Below are 20,924 nucleotides of genomic sequence, written 5' to 3' on the forward strand. Positions count from 1 at the left end.
GGACAGACACTGACTCCCAGGTGCCTGAGCCGCGGGGATCCCCTGGGGGGCAGTATCCCCCGCTGCCCCGCTCGGAGCCAGGCTCTGCCTCTCCCCACCCCTGGCGCTGTGAGGGTCCGGGGCAAGCAGCGCAGGGCTGAGGTGGGGGAGGTGCATAGCGGGCTGGGTCCGGGGGCAACTCCCTGGCAGCTCAGGCTGCCCAGCCACTCGCCCCATCAGCGCACAAGCTGGGATCCGCGCCCCCTGCCCAGCCCACTCAGGCGGAGAAACGCCATGCCGCCCTGGGGAGACTCAGAGCAGCAGCAGTGGCGGCAGCAGGATCCCTCCTCCCTCCCTGCATCCCGGGCCCCACTTCCCTCCCTCCCCGGCTCCTCACACACTCCGGGAGCCCCTCTCGCCACCGCAGCCCGGGCTCGGCTCCAGGGGATGATGCTCTGGCTCCTCAGCGGCAGGGCTCTGGCCAGGGCCAGCTCCCGGCTTTTTGCCGTCCCAAGCAAAAAAAAATAAAAAGGGGGGGGGGAAGAGTGCCGCCTCTTGGAAAATGCCGCCCCAAGCACATGGTTGGAGCGCTGGTGCCTAGAGCCGGCCCTGCTTGTAACTATTCTGAAATAAATCATTCCCATGCTCAGTTGTTATGGCAAGAGCCAGGATAAAGCCATCACTCTTGTGGCTAAATACACGCATTTTACATGTTTGAATAAAGATTATTGTGGCAAAATTTTGCATCCAAAACACCCCCAAACCAGACGGAAAAATCTAAGCAAGTATGTTTTGTGTGTACTAGTGTGTGCAAAAAGTTTGATGCTTTTAAGAGCTAAAAGCAAACTAGCATAGTAATAATGTATTGCCATTAATACTGTAATAATAATTGAAAACTTCTCTGCAATGAGTTTTAAAGCCTGCAAATACAGCTCTACCTGGAACACACTCGAGTAAGTACATAAAGGCAAAATGCTGCAAGAGACTTACATTGCTACTGCACTCGCAGACAATGTAGCAGAGCAATTGCATAAGCAGACTCCACATTCCCTTGTATCTACAGTTCAGCAATATGTGGCAGGTCTTCATACAAGCAGGCCCGGCTCCAGGCAACAGCGAAGGAAGCACGTGCTTGGGGCAGCCAATGGAAAGGGGTGGCACAGCTAGGTCTTTGGCGGCAATTCGGCAGCAGGTCCCTCAGTCCCTCTCGGAGCGGAGGACCCGCCACCGAAGAATGAAGCTGCGTGGTAGAGCCGCCACCAAAGTGCTGCCGATTGTGGCTTTATTTTTATTTTTATTTTTTTTCTCATTTCGCCGCTTGGGGCGGCAAAAAAGCTGGAGCCAACCCTGCATACAAGTCTGCGTGTCGCTAAATATTGGTCAGGTTGGGTAGCAGTAGTGTGTGACCTGTGGTTTTTGCACACAGCAGGGCTAATAAGAACCAAAATCCTGTATAAAGAGACAGTAGCAGACTCCCAATAAGTTGGATAAGTGGACATACTACTTGTAGATTCAGCTTCCTAGTCCTGTGATATTCAAGTGCATTTTTCTTGATCAAAGCCAATTTATTTTGGCTTTGCTCTGTTTTCCAGGGTTTGACCCAAGGTCCTTATTAACCTGTGTATCTGTATTAGCCAGCTACATTGTACTGTGTAGGTGCTTTGCAGATGTGAGACTACAATGAGAGAGACAGAGACAGTTGAGAAAAGACAGAAAGCAATATACACTTGTACACTTTTCATCTGAGGATCAGGCCCCAGCTGATGAAGCAGATATTAAAGGCCAGTTTCTTATACTGTTACTTATTTCAAGCAGTACTAGAGAAGTCCTTTTGATTTCATCGGAAATACTCTTGAGTAAGGTACTACTCAATTTGAGTGAAGGTACAGAATCTGGTCCTGCCAATCACATAGCAGGGTAGCATTATTTTAGAAATGCAGAAACTGAGGCATAAGCAATTAAATTACTTGCAAAAATTCCCACAGGGATTCAATTTTAGTACTAGGAAAACAGAACCTAGGAGTCCCTTCTTCCAATCTCCTGCTGTAACCATTAGAATATGCACCTGAGGGACAGACTTGAGAATGAGGAGGAGAAAGATGTTACAAAACAATGATAATATGCACCAGTATTTACAGGCAGAAAATGTTTTGGTCTTATTATTCTACTTTTGTGAAGAATTTTAAAGTGTTCCTTAAAAGCATTATGACAAATTGTAACACTTGTCTTTTGGGCTTACAAATTTGTAATATTATGCTAACTTATTTCCCTGGAGACATGGGGAAATAACAATACTTACAAGGCTAATAAAGAGCAACTTCATGATTTAAATCCTTCGGTTGCATTTCATATGCCTGCTCCTTTGTTGCATAACAGATTTTGGCACTAAAGTAGAGTTAATTATTGATGCTTCAGTTCCAGCTCATATCTGGACAATTATTCTATTCAAACACCTCTTTCACTTAATTTTATGTTAGATGGCAAAAAAATCAGTTCAAACTTTAATTATGTCAAAATATCTTCCATCTTAAAACCACACACTATGTAAAGATATCCAAGACATAAAAAGAAACAGACATGAAAGATGCTGTTGAACTACTTTGCAATACATACTGCCTGCTTCATTTCCTCAAGTCTCCTCTTTCCAAATCACTTTTTGACCATCACAATATATTATTTTAATATAATTTGCATATTTAGATATATAATTGCAATTTGAATTTTACAAATTCAGTTAGTGCCTTGTTAGATTTTTTTTCTTATTGCACATGTAAGAATTTGGGCATTAGTACATTTTTAAGTAGAGCATTTGTTCTTTTAAGACAAGTTAAAGTGGTAGAGAACTGAAAGCATCTGTATTTTTAATTCCTACAATTTTTAATTTGGAGCTGTGTTGTCTAGTCACATCCACATATTTTCTAAAGGAACAGAATTATCTCTTTCTATTGAAAAAATATGAGGAAAGCTGAAAAGTATGGTCTGCAATATAATATGGAGATATTAGACTCCTTTCAATGCCATATTATTTCCAAGTAGCAGCATATGGAGGGTATTCAGAAAGACTTTCAATAAAAGTCTCAGTAGCAATTTGAAACTGTCTGAGGTACACAAACAGCTGTGCCTATATAAGAGAGAAAGGTATAGTACATAGATATGATGTATGGTCCTTCAAGGCTAATACATGGGACTTCCCTTAAGGAAATTAAATTTGAGAGTCTAAATATCTTGGCAGTATGCTTTTAAAAATAAAAACACAAACTGGATACATTACAACTGCTCTCTAGAGTTACTTGTTAAAAATGTTGAATCTATTTGGAAAACATGAACCAATGATTTTCAGAAGTGTTTTCAATCCTCCTCTTGGTCACTAGATGGCAGAAACGCTTAACCAACAAAAACACTAAAAAAATGAGAGCAAATTTATGATGAAAAGAAAGTGAGTTTTTGTAAGGCTACAGAAACAGGAGCTGAAGGAAACTGATTATTAGGTCAGCAGATCAAAAATAAACATTTTGGAGCTCATAGTTCTTCACCTATTATCATAGCAATTGTATTTAGTCACTAATATTTCAGGTTCTGTCACAGTCCCATGTAAAATAATATTTTCTGAGATTTAGAAAAATGTGCTCAGGAAGGAAATATAAAACATGGGGCTCTTGTTGCTTTGCAAAGTTTACACAGAAACAAACACACATCGAGCTGAGTGAATTTTTTTTTACTAATAGCTTGTCAAAAAATGCAGTTTCACATCAACTGAAATAATTTGTAAATTTGGGTTGAATTCAGTGAATAGTTTTGGTGAAAAACTCTTTTTTTTTTTAGGAAAAGTCTAAAAGTTTTTTGTTTTGGTATTTTCAAAACTTGTTTCAAAACATTTCATTTAGAAATTTAGCAAATTAAAGAAAGATGATGGTACTATGATATACACACAAACTAAACCACTCCCCTCTCCCCCCCCAAAAAAAACCCCAAACCACCCAGAACAATTATTCTAACTGCCTTTTTTCTCCCTATTGCGAACTCAAAAGCAAGTTAATGTTTGTTTTATTTATTTTAATTGAAATGTTGCAGGCAGGTAAGTCCCTCCTGTAAAGTAACTTTCGGTATTTGGGAAAACAAAACAACAGTTACTTCATTTTTTTCAAAGGTGGCTGTGTATATACAATGTAACCTCTCTTTCAAACCTACCACATCAATGGTCTGAAAAGCAATTCTTCAAGAAGTTATTTTATTTAAAAGTCACCAAGTCACTATCCGTACTGTATTGTGCTTACACTTGTTGCAGATCACCCAATACATAGTCATTTGGGGCTAAATGGTACAATTTACATACAACCTTATGTAGGGAGTGGTGCAAAGCTGTAGCTCCTCCTCCCCCCCCCCCAGCACAATCTCCCCTGGAGTTTTCTAATGCAGGCTACTACCCCTGGTGCTCTGTGGGCTGGTCCAGGGACACGACAACTTGTTCACTGGAGGAACTGCTTGCAGGAACTGTTATTGTGGTCAGCCCCGGCACAGGTGAAAGAGTGGAGGCTTCTTGCATGCCTCTGCTGAATCCCTGTGCAAAGTCTGATCACAATTTCACCCCTTATTTTACATCTTCCTGTTAAGGCTTGCTTTACACACACTCTTGATCTCTTTCTTGCCACAGTCACAGAAGCAATTTTTTTTTTGCCAGAAAAAACGTTTCACAAATCATCTCACTTTTGTGATCACACAAACAAACAGTCAGAGTGATTTATCCAAGGCCTCATACTGTTTATAAATGGTTCAATGATGCAATCAAGGAGCAAAGGCAAAACCACATGGCTTTTGTGACCACTTAAGTGGCACAAATAGCAAATACTCAAAGCAATAGTTCACAGCCAATAATCTATGAGCAAGCCACAGGCTGAAATTTGTTTGCATGAAACATATTCCATAATTGCAACTAATGGACAAATTAGGCTTGGTCTACACTAACCCCCCAAATCAAACTAAGGTACGCAACTTCAGCTACGTGAATAACGTAGCTGAAGTTCGAAGTACCTTAGTTCGATCTTACCTCGGTCCACACGCGGCAGGCAGGCTCCCCCGTCGACTCCGCGGTACTCCTTTCGTCTAGCTGGAGTACCGCAGTCGACGGTGAGCACTTCCGGGTTCGACTTATCGCGTCCAGACAAGACGCGATAAGTCGAACCCAAAAGTTCGATTGCCAGCCGCCGAACTAGCAGCTGGGTATAGACGTACCCTTAGTAACCCTTTGAAGTCTGTGGATAATTCATAAACAGAAAAAGGGGTAAATCTGCTACTTAAATCGCTCATTGAAAATCGTTTGCCCAGTTCCAGAGACAGATTTTTCTCATTCAGTATGGCAGCAAAAATGCAATTTTGGGCTACTCAGGCAAATGTTTCCCTTTTTGAAGTAAGGAAGTTACAGCCCCTCCATACAGCTCTGATATACCTGCACACAACTGGCAATGCTCCACTTGAGACATTTTCTTCAGTGGAGTTCTAATTTACAATAGCAGAAAATTTGGCTGTATTGAATTCTGGGTGAATTCAGTCAACAGCAGCAAGTGATTGACTAGATTTATTAAAAAAGATGTAAAAACCTAAGAAACTACTTCTAAGGGGGACAATAACAACAATCTATAAATGTCTAAAGGGCGTCTAAACACCAAAGAAGGAAAAACAATTCAATGGATGGGCCAAAGGGGCAACGTACATAGCTAGGAATAATTTCATTAAGTTAGGGAAAGGGAAATTTAGGTTGACGAGGAAGAAAAAATAATAGAATACATTAAAGTTGTGAAATAGTCTCCAGCACTTGGAACTTTTACTGCCAGAAGGGACGTTGTAGAAAACACTCCCACACTGGGAGGTAGAAAGAGTGGATGATTTAATGGTCATCTCTAACTTCTATGATTCTAGAATACCAGAGAAGAAATCCAAGCAATAAAATGCTTAGGCTTTATTTAAAATGATGGCAGTCCTAACGGTGTCTCATTGCGGCTGTTCTTCAGACACGGATGCTGCCACAGCCGGTGGCAAGGGGCAGTCTAGATTCCTTTTTATCTGCTTACTCCACCTCTATCAATACTATCCCATCTAGGCAATTAATTCTGACACAAAGCTTCAACTAGAATCAATACCTTCCTTTTTTTCTAATGTCTATAGTTTTATGATTGAAAGGCAATTTCAGACATTTAACGTGGTTTTGCTATCACAGAGGATAAAGTAACAGTATTAAAATGCTGTGTGGTATATTTGTAAACCACTGCTGAACATATTACTGGAAGATATTCATTTTTTACAATGTTATTTAATTCAGCATATTGCAAGCCCATCCAAAGCAATGAGGATTTCAGGGTTGAAAATTTAGCTGTGTTGGAAGCACAACTCTTGTGTGTTACAAAATGAGAGTAAATTATTACAGAAGACTCAGCCTTTACGACTGATGTCACTGTTTTCACAGAACAATTTCATTCTTATCCTAGCTTCACTACAACTGGAAATACACACACTACAATGCACTGTAGTCATTTGGTTGAAATAATCTGTAAAATGACTTTTTAAACCCAAAACTCTGTTCTTTTTGTTGGCATTGTTTCCTTGGGAAGACTCTCCTCTCCACAGATGTGTGTGCTTAGACTGGAGAATTTCCCTTTTATCACCATCATCAATTTTTTTGTATAGTGTTATGCTAGAAATATTGAGGATTTTATGAAGCATGACCTCAGTTCACATGAATGTGCTAGCACATGAATGACTGCTTCTAAAACTGTGGATAAAAGAAATGGCAAGGGAGTCTCTTTTCCAAGGTGAAAACTAGAAGTGAACCTCCCTAAAGAAAACATAGGAATATTTGTGATCTGATTTGTGATCTTATTGTCTTTAAATCAACCCCTAGTGAAAACTGGTACAACTCCACTGATTGACAAAATAAACTCAATCTATACACTGTTCAAATTGATTGGCTCCAGATATAACTTAGAGAATTTTTCACTTGACCAGAGCTCCTAACACTTTTTCTTAGCTGTTTCACCTTACTCCAACTTTCCTTTCAAAAATAACAACCAGGAAATGAAATGCAAACAAACTAGCATGAAAGACAGACAGAAAGAGAACTAGTGGTAAAGCGAGTGAGAAGGAATCCATGATGATGTGGTGAGGATAAAGGTTTTATTGATATACATTTGGGATAGCAGTGCTCACAAATGACTTTGCATGAGTCATGCAGTTCATCCCAAATGAGTGTTAATAAATCTTTTGTGCACTACCCCACACCAGCAAGTATTTTCCAGAGACGATGCCACATCTATAGTAAAAGTATTTTAGAAATGTTTTCCAGAGATTTTTTTTTTTTTAAAGTAAAGCCTTTATTGATGCTGCTTCTCCTTTAATGTGGCATTTCTAGACCACGGGAGGGAAAGAAAGAAACTAAACTGACTTCCCACTATAACTGAACAATAAGCTACTGATCATTAAGATCATGTGAGACCCTTTTTTATCTTGATGACTGTGGCAATGCATGATGTAAGGGGCTATATTTCAGTTCTTGTAATGAATGTTTAGTTCTCCAGAGACAAAGTTTAATCCAGGGTTAAGAGGGGTTTGGTTTCTATAGTTTTGTGTTAATTGGATTATACTGTCCATCTGTCTATTTCCCTTTGCCTCATTCACAGACACTTAGACATCTATTAACCTATTTAACCAGTTGGGCCAGTTCTTGTGATATTAAGGAGATGGCACCATAAATTTGCAGGAAGTCACATCTGATCCCTCCAGTATCTTTACCTTAGGTGAACTCACCTTAGCTGAATGACATGAAAGTGCAGTGAAATCCACTGGAAATACCTGATGTATTAATAATGAAACAGACCACATTAATCTCCCCTACTGTATACCTCCTATAAATAAGGGATTCCTGTTAATCTGTATATGAAAATCCTACAGCCCATGGAAACATCACTCTGAGGAAAAGCACATATTTGGATTGTTGGGATAAACATCAGGGTGTGATAAAATGTGGAATGTCATTCCATTTGTATTACCTGAATTAACTTTTAAATAATACAGATGTTCTCACTGAGTTTATCTGCTAACCAGGTAACTAAGATCCTCAGCTGTGCCAGAGGTCCACTCAGTACAGCTGGAGTAGAATGAAGAAGGGCAAAGATGGCTTGAAGCTATCCTTTGTGCATTCAAACCTGAAGGAAGCCAGGGATCAGATCAGGAAACACCAGTGTACAGTGCATTCTGGATACTTCCCCTTCTACCACATCCTACCCTTTATACCTACGGCTTGGGAATTCTCCTGTGCTGGGGGAATACTTCCACTGCCTGCTTACGTCAGCATCATAGTCCCTTTACACTGCCAAGGAGTTGCAAAGGGCTATTGGAATAGTGCTTTGTTGTGGCAAAAGGAAAAAAAATGTTTATACCATAATTGGGTTCCTTAGGCAGAACCAACTATCTAAAGGCTGGAATGTAACAAAAATTCATCATTAACACATATTACTAGATTTGCACATTATTCGTTTATCACAGCATCTAGGAACAACATTTAAGGAGCTGTAGTTATGGCTGTAAATGATAGCTCTGGCAGGAAACTTTGATGAATCACAATGAATTCTTTCACTAAGGACCCTTCTGCTCTAAAGTAAAAAAAAAAAAAAAAAAAAAAAAAAAAGACAAGGAGACAGGGTGAAGGATTAGAGTATTGCACATTATACACAAACCCTAGGCTGACTTCACAGACAAGTTCTGTCACTCAGCGGGGAAGGAGAGCCTTCAAAAAGATGAAACCAGGCAAGAGGCAAAAATGAGACTACAAACAACAACCGGGGGAGAACGCTTTTGCCTGGATCAGGGACGATTCTTCCTACCTAATGGGAAGGGGTCATGTACAGTATTTAACTTACTTCTCCTGTAAAATGACATCTGCTGTAGCAAAACTAGTTTATAAAAACTGTAGAAAGTGTATGAGCTCTCTAATATTACTATTTATTATTTAGATTATGGTACCACCCCAAGTAAATCAAGCTGTCCTTGCCCCCAAGAACATATAGTTCAAACAATCATCCCTTTGTAGTGGGGGGCATTGGCTCAACATTCACGTTACATCCCCCCTCAGTACCTGGCTAACCCCGGGGAAGCTAATGATATAACCTACCAGACCAAATTCAATTAATTAACTGAATCCTAGTCATTTTCCAGCCATCACCCCTGATGTCGTGCCATCCCCAGGCTTTGTAGTCATTGGTCCAGCTTTTAGAGTTCTCCAACTCAACGCTGGCATCCAAGCACAACATAATCAGCTAAATCACTCATCATCACAGCATTGACATTGTCTATTTACAAGAGACCACACATATATATAAAGATGCCATCAATGAATTTGATCTGCTGTGTCACACTGCACATGCTAAACATGTTTGAGCAACATATATTCGCTCAGACATCTCTGATGCTGCCCCACTGTCATTGACCAACTACTGTGATGTCATTCAGGTTGCTGGCTTCCAGGTTGCAAATGTCTATAAACCACCAAGTGCGAACTGGGAACAGCCAGTCTTACTCACTCTCACTCACCCAGCTGTTTATGTGGATGAATTCAACAGTCAACACACTCACTGGGGTTACTCAGAGCCAGATGCAGACGACGAACAACTGGTGGAGTGGGCCTCAAACAACTACCTTGTTCTCATCCATAACTCAAAACAATGGGGTACATTTCACTCAGCTTCTCTATAAACACATGCACTCTTGATGCATGTGGTTTATCACAGAGTAAAGTGGGAATTATGTCTGGGGGGGGGTCCCTTTGTTAAAAGTAATGGTAACCATAACTGCATTAACTTCACTGGGAGCTTTGCCTGAATAAGTACTTCAGGATTTGAACTAAAGGGGAAACCTGTATTTTGTATTAAGGATAGAAGAGCTTCCAAATAGTACGTTGGCACACATTAATTCCATTAATATTTCTCTCTCGCCATCTCTGCTTTTTTTCCACATTCTCTCTCTGTATTTCTTTTTAACCCTAACTTCTCAGCTTCATTTTGTGCCCTCTGTTTTCACTCAACATCTTATTATTCTATCCACACCCTCAACCCCTAACGGTCTTTCCTAAGCAAAAGGTGAGACCAATAACATCGGAATCTTTCCCATTGTGCAACTGAGTTGGGCCAGATCAGTTCAAGTTTTAACTGTTTTTTATTTCATTGTTGTACAGGTCCATGATTATTCATCGCAATGAAGATCTATAAATGAATGCTTTGGATTAGCTGCCCAGGTTGTGAGCAGTGACAATTAAATCAAACTTACCTTTTAAAAAAGCAGCCTAATTTCAGATGCTTCTCCTTTCAAGTTGGTGTTCACTGCCATGCAAAAGTCACACCGTACCTCTCGCAACTTCTCAGAGAATTGCACTTATGTATCAAGAGCAAAATGGACATGGTAAATGTCCCATGCAATGTAACCCACCTGTCAGCTGAAATGGACAGGTCACAGAGACAACATCTGTTACATTCTTTCACTTACGTGGGGTGCAGGACGAAGAACTGCTCTGTCAAACTGGGCCCGGTGTGTGTATTTTTGATATCAGCGATTAAAATGAAAACCAATTTACTTACCAAGCCAACTTCTGTTTAAATACACTGACACAAACACTGGAGGGACTGTGAAGAAATCTACTACCGAGTTAACTTCCAGCCAAAACCACAGCTTGTCATTGGCTGCAATGAACTAGAAAAAGAAAAGGGGAAAGAATCAATTTATAAGCATGTCGATACATCTGTGTGCAATATTCTCCTTTCTGAAGATTAAGTTCCAGTTTTACTTTAGGAGTTAGTGGAGCAACATTTGGTGTCCTCAGATCAATCATAACTAGACAGTGGTTTTATCTGGAGGATAAAACTATTACCTGACAACATTACTTGGCAACACTAAATTAACAATGGGAGGGCCATATATCAAGTAGAGAAATGAAGAACATTTATGCATTGAGTTCTCAGACTTGTTGCAAGGAGACAGATTCAACAAATCATTCTTTTAGCATTTAGCAAGACTATTTCAGGTAATCTTTTTTTATAAAATGTCACCGGTGGTGGGGGGAGAGAATCAGATTTCCACCATCACCTCCACTCAAGTATTCTGAGTATTTGACAGCTGGCATACCCATGTGTTTGGTACCCAATTTTTCCTGGCATTTTTATGATCTCAGTGGAATCATATGTGTTACGTGGGCTATTTTAATGTTCCCTTTTAGGAACTGCCATGCAAAAATTGGTTTAAGGGTAGACAACAAGCTCAGATGTACATCAAAGACATTCTTTCATTTAGTTAGAGAAATCAGGAATGTACCCCAGCTAGCTCTTGAATGTTGGACTATCAGATACAAAAGCAGTACCTTTAATACTTCAGCTAAAAGCTAAAAGCAGTGTCCACCAACCATCACTGATGTTACACCTTACCATATAATTATTTCTTAAGCCCATGACTACTACCTGCCAGGACCACTTCAGAACTTTGTTTTACATAAAATAATACATGCTGTGTACTAACTGCATTATAACTCCAGAGAGATTATTAGAAAAGGGCAAGTAGTAATAACAATATGATTAAGGTCCCACCCATAAAAAGGGCCCCTCATGTTTATAACATGAAAAATATTTCTATACTCACGAACTCACATTAAAATAATTAAACAGACACCTGATTACTCAATTAACATCAAAGGTCTGGCATGAAAATATAACAAGGAGATACTGAGTTTAGGCTAAAACTCAACATAACTCTGTTGGGCAGGGGTGTCCCAGAATTTTAGCCTCCCATAACTCAGAAATCCCTTGCTTTCAGAAATCAAGTCAAACTGTAAATGACACTGCATTCAAATTCAGTTTGCTGTTTGCAAAAGTCCCTGGTTTTACTATAATGGTATTGAATACAAATGCTGTGAAAGTATGGTGAAGGTCATTCATTTAAATAATTAATAACTCTCAAACAAATTCCATAAATGCAGCAGGATAAACTCCTGGGGGTAATCCTTATCATGCTTCAAGTGTTTGCATGCCATCAGTGAGGTACTTGGCAATATTTTGTGCCTCCCAAAGCCGTGATTAGCTCTTGAAAACCATAGCTCTATCATGCCTTATTGCCTGACTATGGTAATTCATTTAATTTGTGTTTTGTCTTCATTAGTAGTTTGAGAGCTTCTATTTCTCCATTGCAACAAACTTGGATGCCAGCTGACTAAGAATTTACATAGGATGCATGCATGTGGTTGGACACACATCTTCTAGAGCTCTAGATATAGGAATATTTATATGATTGTGAGTTGCATTTCATTATTTTAGGGGAAAGAGATGGAAAAGGGTACAGTTAAATAACGTTTCTTCAAATAACTTAACTTGCCAGTAAGTCTTCACAAAAGCACTTTAGTCTGTCAGACTATACTGAAAGAACTTCAGGTAGGAAATAATTGTTATATATCTAGCAAATTCACTACTGAGCCAATTCTGCCACCTTACTCAAGTTGAGTAAAAACTTATTCCATACTCAGTGTAAATCAGCATGGGTAATACATGCATAAATGATTCTCTGTGTGCAAAATGTGTCACAGACCTAGAAAGAGATTAGGACACCTCTGAATTTGTAGTTGCTGGCAAATTACAGGTACTGTGTATTGAATCTGTTCTGACAGGGAGTCAGAATATCTCGATGGTCTAGTGGTCACCTTTAAAAACCTAAAATAACCATATCTTAGTATTTGGAATACATTCTATTATGTATTTGTGATACAGAATATGGGAAGTATAGATAATACTGAAAATACTGAGATGATCTAATCTATTTATCAAAGGGCTAATGACTGTATCTATCCCGGGTCAAACTGATCAGATAAAATAACAACCAACCCAGACCTTTTGTTCAAATCACAAACCACATTTTTTACTAGTTCCTAAAATGTTTTTCTTAACTTTTTATTCTCAAACAGTGCTGCACTTCCAGGTTTTGAGAAGAAACAAAAGCAGAAGTGCCAAAATACCAAAACACTGTGTGAACCACAAACAGGATATAGAGGAAAGCTCATCACAGCACGTTTAAAAGATTTCCAGCCATTTTGCAGACCTTCTGACCTTTTCAGGTTCTCCCATCAGCATTAGTGGCCATGTGGTCCTGGAAAACTTCCACTGCTCCTGCTGTCCCAGCTAGCAACAGTAACGTTAATTTCTAGTGCATAGCCCATTCCCCTCAATTTAGCCAAAAAAACCCAGCATGCATTATGGGTACAATTGGCCCAAATATTTATTTAAATGACTAGTGATTTTAGGTACTTTGATTTTTGGATGCCAAACCTGATTCCCATTAAAAAGACCTGGTTTGAAGAAAGTGGGGAGAAGAGACCAATGATACATTTTCAAAATAAAATTTTCTCTAAGAACTTAGCACTTGAGACTGGTGCTAGCTTGACAGCCTTGCAGACACAGGATGCAGCAGTGAACTTCCCCATGCTACCTCACTGACCTGAAACTTGAACTGGAGCAAACACATTGAGGAGCACAAGGGTAGTTCAATCAGCCTGAGATTGCCAAGGGTGGGTGTTTAATGCCAGTTATTGTGGCAGTTTTTGTGATGTAGACATCAGTCCATTGCGAATTGGACTGAGACCAAATTCCACACAGGCCACTGAGCAGTATCAGATGATGGTAGATTGGCAATAGTCTAGGTTGTCAATTGCAATCCCCTTACCCAGTCCCGTCACCACTGTTACTTAGAGGCTCAGTCAAAATCTTTACTTACAGGTCTCAGAAATCACGTTAATTTCTTGCATCAATGGCAAATGAACAGTGAGGCAGCTGTCAAATAATCTCTGAGTACAATCATTGCATTCCCTCCCCTGAACCACACGACATAATTCAAGGTACTTACACGCAAGCCGAAGTAGAGTAGGAAGAACACGTTGAAAGCCATGTCTATCTGTAACGTGAAATCTTTGTAGAAATTCTGGCAGGATTCTATTGGGCTATTTGAAAGAAAAAGAAATTGAATAAACTGGTGGCATCAGAGTGCGTGGAAAATGTCAAAAAATACTTTTTTTTTCTTTTCCCCCCACTTTGTTTTAATAAAGGCCTGAATTTAGGAGCTAATTCCCACCCCCTGCAAAGTACAAGCAGGCATTTCCAAAAAGAACATTTAATTCATTCAGTTAGTCACTCATTCATTCATTCCCAGTGTTCACATGTTCAGGTAACTACCTGAAAAGAAACATGCAGACATCTTAAGGAAAGACAAGCAGGAGAATACCTTGGGATCCCCTAACTCCACATTAACCCTTAAAGAACTGACTTCTTTTTATTGGATACACAACTACAAAGTTTAGGAACTAAATCTAACAGGCACACAATTACACTGAAACATTAAACATTTTAAATTAATGTCATAATGTAAAACCTTAAAAACTATAGTTGCTTATGAATACATCACCCATTAGCAACCTGGGGGAGTTTGTATTGATAGGATTCCTTGTTTTCATAAAGAGATTTTTTTACATGTCTAGATACATACTTTATGTACAGTACTATGACCTGAGTAGGAAAGCAGTATAGCCCACAAGTAAAAATTAAACAACAAAATTGTGGAATTTGAAGCAGTACTCTAAGGGTTAATTTTTGCATGCAGGTTAATTAATTACCTTTGTGTGTGCAAGCAGACATTGCACATTCTAGCATATTATATTAAGAGTAAGGTAGGTCCAACTCCAAAGCATACTCTATACAAACTGGTACTTTATGGCATACTTAGATCTACAGGCTCGGAGAGCTAAGGAAGGAGACCTTTTCTATGAATATAATTAGTGATTTATTTTTGAAATTCCTAGATCAGATTAGGGAAGCCACAGAAAGGCCTTCAAGTTGCAGACCAAGGTAAACAGCATGTGCCAATATATATAGCAAATGATCATTTAATCATCATAGTTATATAAAGTGGAAGGGGAAAATATACTTCTAGCTGGAAAGTTCTTGATCATTTAGAACCATGGAAAATACACTTTTAAGATAGAGATGCAGAATTTTCTTGGCTTCCCCAGTGCAAATAAATCACTGAGTGTAATACCAGTTAGTATAGTTGTACCTCTGCAAATATGATGCTGAATTGCTCAACAAGCAAGGTTCTATGCATTATGAATGTCAATAACCTAATTTAAGGCATAAAAGAAATTAGCTGGGCTACTAGGTCATTTTAACATGCAGTCAATTTCTCTCCATTTCTTGTATACATTACAGGTCAAACAAGTTAAGTACGGCATGCCTTCTCTTGACTTTAGATGCATAAAAATATGGCAAAAGTCTCCCTGACATACAATAGCCTAGCGTTTTAAGAAACCTCTGTGCTATAGGAAACTGTATTCAAAATGTTTATAAAGAAATACTGTTTTGCTAAGATGTGAACATTACGAAACATACTACCTATATTATACCTGAAAAAATGATTTACAAAAGCAGGCAGGCAGAAAGAAACAGCCAAAAATTAACTCATGGTATTGAAATTTGTATCTGACACTACTCATACAGATTTAGCTACAAAAAAGGGGAGGATATAAGCAGAGAACCAGTAAATACACCTTGTGTGAGGGCATTTTTGAGAGCAAAGGATCTTGTTATAACAAGGCAGGATACACATTTGAGTCGCTATGTACCACAGCAACAAAAATCAAAGGAAGTACAATAGAAACAGGAAAAACTATGCTGCACCAACACAGGGTCTGAAGACTTCTAGCTCTCAGTTACACCATTACAAAATCAACAGTAACTCCACTGAAATCAATGGAATTACATAGGTGTAACACCAGACAAGAATAACCAGGCGTATTATCTTCCCTTCCACTGCCATGTAGTGGTCAACATGCTTGCTGTTGGAAGGAGTCAGCCAGGGTTGCAGTTAATGCCTGCATCTGTGTACCACTGTCTTTCCAGAAATCCAAAAGATTTTTACAGGTTAGCTAATGCTGACCATGGCTTTTCGTGTTTCTACAGCGCTTAGCAAAATGAGCCTCCGATCCAGATTCAGGACTCTGGGTGCTATCAAAATATAAATACCATTACTATTACAAGTGTCCCTTATTTCAAGTCCCTCATTTTTAGTCCCCAGATTACTTCCATTGCACACAAATGTGGTGTCCTTTCACTTTTATTGTTGAAAATTATTTGTATCAGAAATGCAGGATCATGGAAAGGAAGGAAAGCTATTTACACCAAAAACATTAATTCCACGGTAATTTGACTTTCCTGAATGAATGATGTAGGGTTGGGTCTCTGTCATCCATGATGCCTTACCTTTGGCCATGACACTTTGCTATGTTGCTGATGATACCACTCCTACCGTAACCAATGTCCTTCCCCATGCTATAGAAAATACAATGTTACCACAGGTTCCTTTTTTCTCCCCCAAGTCTACAAACAGTATATATTCCATGAAAAAGAAAAAAAAACTGTACAAAAGAATTCACCATGACATCCTGCAAAAGGTCAGTCTAGGAGAATATGTCCAACAGCTTGGCATGGAGATCCTAAAGGAACCATAACCACTCTTTCTGTTTCTCTTCAGCCAATAAAACATTAAGGCGTATCTTTTCAGTGTAATATGCAGAAAGTATCAGAGACTTGAATTCCCATTAACAATATGGGAGCTGCGCTTATCTCCCTGTACTCCAAGTGGAAAATATAACCCCCGAATTTCTGCTGCATTTTGTTTAGAAACAAAACATTTTGGTCAGCTCATACTAAAGGCTCCATTCTCCCCTCTGTACCTGGGTGGGATTCATATTTCCAGGAGGCATCAGATCATGTTATATCTATTACACTGGAGTTATTTTTAGGAGTATAAAAAAACATATAGAATATTTTAATATAGTGGAATTGAAGAACGGCATACTTAATTTTCTATTCACTGACACAGGTGTAAATCAAGAGACTGGCAGAACTTGAGATTCAGGCTCAATGGCAGAATGTAACCGCATCAAATCTGAACTAATTTTGTCATTCTAATTGCAACATTTATCTGCTCCCAAAAAGCCTGGCTCTATGGGTACGTCTATACTTACCTCCGGGTCTGGCGGCAAGCAATCGATCTTCTGGGATCGATCCCGGAAGTGCTCGCCGTTGACGCCGGTACTCCTGCTCCGCGAGAGGAGTACGCGGAGTCGAAGGGGGAGCCTGCCTGCCGCGTGTGGACCCGCGGTAAATTCGAACTAAGATAGTTCGACTTCAGCTATGTAAATAACGTAGCTGAAGTTGCGTATCTTAGTTCGAAGTGGGGGGTTAGTGTGGACCAGCCCTATTATGCTGAGCTGAAGATGGCTCCAAGAAACCAGCAACATCAGAAGCAGCTATGGCTCATTGACTCTTCAGAACAGACACACACAGCACTTGTTTGACATTACACAGGGACATGCTGCTGACAATTTACCAAGGGGCTCTGTAAGCAGTTGTACTCACTGCCGTAGCACCCACTGGTGTCAGAACATGGCACTGCAGCAGTGGCGGATTAATAATTTTACCGCCCCCTAGGCCGGGAAATAATTGCCGGCCTGGCCCCACCCCGACTCCGCCCTTTTCCTGCCCCCATTCCAACCCCCTACTCAAAGTCCCCACCCCAACTCTGCCCCCTCCCTTCCCCTATTGGATCCCTTCCCCAAATCCCCGCCCCCCGGCCCTGCCTCTTCCCTCAGCGCGCGCCCCTCCTCCCCCCTCCCTCCCTGCCCTGTGAACAGCTGTTTCGTGGCACAAGCACTGGGAGGGGAGAGAAACAGGACACGGCGGCACGCTTGCAGAGGAGGCGGAGGTGAGCTGGAGCAGGGGGGCGTGGCGCAGAGGGGAGCTTCCGCCCCTGCAAATTTGCCGCCCTAGGCCTATGCCTTGTCGGCCTAGGCAATAATACAGCGCTGCACTGCAGGGTCTTCTTCTCTAGTGCCTCCGTTAACCACTCCTTTGGCCCTATAATGGCCTGTCTCTGACTACATCTTCCATAGGCCAGCCCCGCAGCCAGGTCATCTCATTACTGCTCCGTCCCTTTCTGCAGTAACAAAAGAATCCAAAACCAACATCCAAACAGAATATCCTTCTGCCCCTCTTGTGCTACACTGAAATTCCGTGCTTTGCAGATCCCGACTCCCAGGCATTGGAGAGTTGTATTTTGCTCCTTTGGCAAAGCACTGCCTCCCAGGCTTACTCCCTGAAGGTCTCTCCTCCTAGCAGTTTTTCTCATTGCCTTCCTTCTCCTCCCCAGGGGCTCTGGCAGCCAGGGCCGGCTCCAGGCACCAGCCCACCAAGCTTGTGCTTGGGGCGGCACCTGGAGGGGGGCAGCGCGGTGCTCCGGCTCCGGCCGCCGGGGAGAGCAGGGCTACGGCCGGGGCTCACCGCCCTCCCCCCGGCACTCTGGCCGCCGGGGACAGCGGAGCCGCGGCGGGCTCGCCACCAGGGAGAGCGGAGCCCCAACCGGGGCTCGCCGCCCTCCCCCCGGTGCTCTGGCCGCCGGGGAGAGTGGAGCCCCGGCCGGGGCTCGCTGCCCTCCCCCCGGGGCTCCAGCCGCCCTCCCCTGCTGTGCTGGGGGGGAGGAGGCGGCCGGAGGCTTTTTTGCCTGGGGCGGCAAAAAAGCCAGAGCCGGCCCTGCTGGCAGCTTCTCTCAAGTACCTCCCTGTTCCAATCCTAACAGACCCTATCCCAAGAGGCCTCCCACAGGAGCCTGACCTGTTCCCTGTTCTCCACATCCTGCCTTCACCAGACCCTTCTCAGAGATGGCGCTTACCCAAGGCCGGTGCAAGGAAGTTTCGTGGCCTAGGCGAAACTTCCACCTTGCGCCCCCCCCTGCCCTGCGGCAGCTCCCTGCCCCCCCTCGCCCTGAGGCCCCCCCCCGCAGCAGCTCCCTCCCCCCCCCCAGGAGCCGTGCAGCAGCTCCCCACCCCAGCTCACTTCTGCTCCGCCTCCTCCCTGAGCACGCCGCCCTCGCTCTAATTCTCCTCCCCTCCCAGGCTTGCAGCGCCAAACAGCTGATTGGCACTGCAAGCCTGGGAGGTGGGAGAAGTGGAGCGGCGACCGCACAGCAGCCCAACCCAGCCCAGCCCAGGAATGCTATAAAAAAAATTAGGGGCACCGCTTTTTGGCGCCCCCAAATCTTGGCTCCCTAGGCAACCGCCTAGTTTGCTAAATGGTAGCACCGGCCCTGTGCTTATCTTGTTCACCTTCCTTCACTGAGCTCTTTTCCCATTCTGCGTAGTCCTCCCTGACCCATTCACAGCTGGGACCACTGGCTGTAATTAAATCCCCTGATCTGCATCAGTTGGGAGATAATTGCTACCTCACAGGCAAGGCAGAGCACAACTCCTCTGAAAGGGCTAGACAGCCTGTGAGAGGCCCCAATTGCTTTCCGCACCATTTGCCTATAATATACTTTGTGTACAAAAAACGCACATGCTACAGACGAGACTGGTGGATCTATCCAAAAGGTGAATGTTCATATTAAATTGCGCATTGCTGGAATTGTTTGTACTGTGTCACCAGAAATAAGGGGTAAGCTGAGTATGTGGAGAGTGTAGCAGTGTTCACCTTGAATAATTTGAAGTGGTAAATATCTGGTTTGACAGGCTTGGAATATCTTCTCTCTCTCTCTCCCGCCCTCCCTCCCATTTGGTTCAATCTGACCAACATTTTTGTTCTGCAGAGGTATTTATGTTATAATAAGCTTGCTCTGCAGATGTATGTTTACAAGCCCCACAAATAAGGCATCTACACCAGAGACCAAACCACTATCCTGAACCTAATTTCAATTGATGACAAAATTTTAACAAGGGGCTCCCAGGAGCCCCCCAAATCCCCTGCAACTCAACACTTATCACAAAGTTGGGGGTGGAATGTGGCATACCTTGGTTAAATGGAAGAATAAAAGACTAAATCTGGGTTTTCTTTTACTTACTTCCACAACAAGAACCATGGATTTCCTTATTTTTACTTCTCGTATTCACTTTCTTTTGATTTGGGGAGCCCTGACAAGAGACTATTACTCTGTGCCTGTTCTTAGGTCACTCATTTCCCTTTTGGGATGGAGGGGGAGGTGTAAAAAATTCTAATGTTAAAAGGCTTTTTGGGTAGAAAGGGGCCTGCAAGTTGTGTATAAACATGAAGCCTCAAGAGAAAAGGCTTTCGTGTGAAATGTATAGTATTATCTGGTTCCAGCCAGGTTGGAAATACCACAAGAATATCCATTTTCACAGTATTTCAGTGCTTGATTGAAAGCCATGGGGCCCATGTATTTATCCACCCGACAGGTAAAATATGGGCATGATCAGTGCATGCTCCATCATGATGCTACAGCACTGTTGCTTAGCCATGACCTAGGAAGACCATATAGAGTGGGGAGAGGAAAATTCAGTCTCAATTGGCCCATTCAATCCTTATCTCTTTGCGGAGACAGCCAATCAGGACAACTTTTTTGAAGGTGTTTTTGTGAGGTAGATACCTTCCGAATGACAGTAGCAGTTGATCACCCCAACCTAGGCCAAATTGAAACTGGTGTTCTATATCTCATTACTAAATCTCTATTATATCTGTGTCTGAGGTGGGGGGAGTTTTGTGGGTCTTTTTAGAGGGATGAGTTATTCCAGCTGTCAGGTTAAACTGCTAGTTACATTTTATTTTTTGTTCTTGTAATTTGTGACATAGGCACCTAGATAGGGTTAAGGTGGTTGGTTTTAAGGTTTGGGTTGGGTTTTTTGTTTTGATTTTGTTTTTACTGTGTTTCAATGACACAATATAAACAGGAAACTATGCCAAAGACAAGAAGTATCATATATGAGAGCAGAAGTTCATCTGAAGAAGTGTGTCTTCTCTTACTCTTACCCTGGATAGCTTCACTTACCCTGGACAAGAATGACTACCTAGCAAAAAAAAGCAAATAACAAAAGACAA

At 41.7% G+C, this 20,924-nt stretch overlaps 1 protein-coding gene across 6 annotated transcripts in view; it reads right to left on the bottom strand.

Annotated features, from left to right (window-relative positions):
• The window catches only part of KCNMA1 (potassium calcium-activated channel subfamily M alpha 1), an 879,212-nt gene that overhangs the window by 279,390 nt on the left and 578,898 nt on the right, over positions 1–20,924 (bottom strand). For all 6 annotated transcript variants that reach the window (XM_054034181.1, XM_054034180.1, XM_054034184.1 and 3 more), the window contains exons 4-5: positions 13,894–13,987; positions 10,596–10,707 (exon numbers count right to left, since the gene is read on the bottom strand). In XM_054034181.1, the coding sequence (XP_053890156.1) occupies positions 10,596–10,707; positions 13,894–13,987 (206 nt within the window). The remainder of the gene's footprint in view (positions 1–10,595; positions 10,708–13,893; positions 13,988–20,924) is intronic.

This window comes from Malaclemys terrapin, chromosome 7, assembly GCF_027887155.1.
Source record: "Malaclemys terrapin pileata isolate rMalTer1 chromosome 7, rMalTer1.hap1, whole genome shotgun sequence".
Classification (NCBI taxonomy): Eukaryota; Metazoa; Chordata; order Testudines; family Emydidae; genus Malaclemys; species Malaclemys terrapin.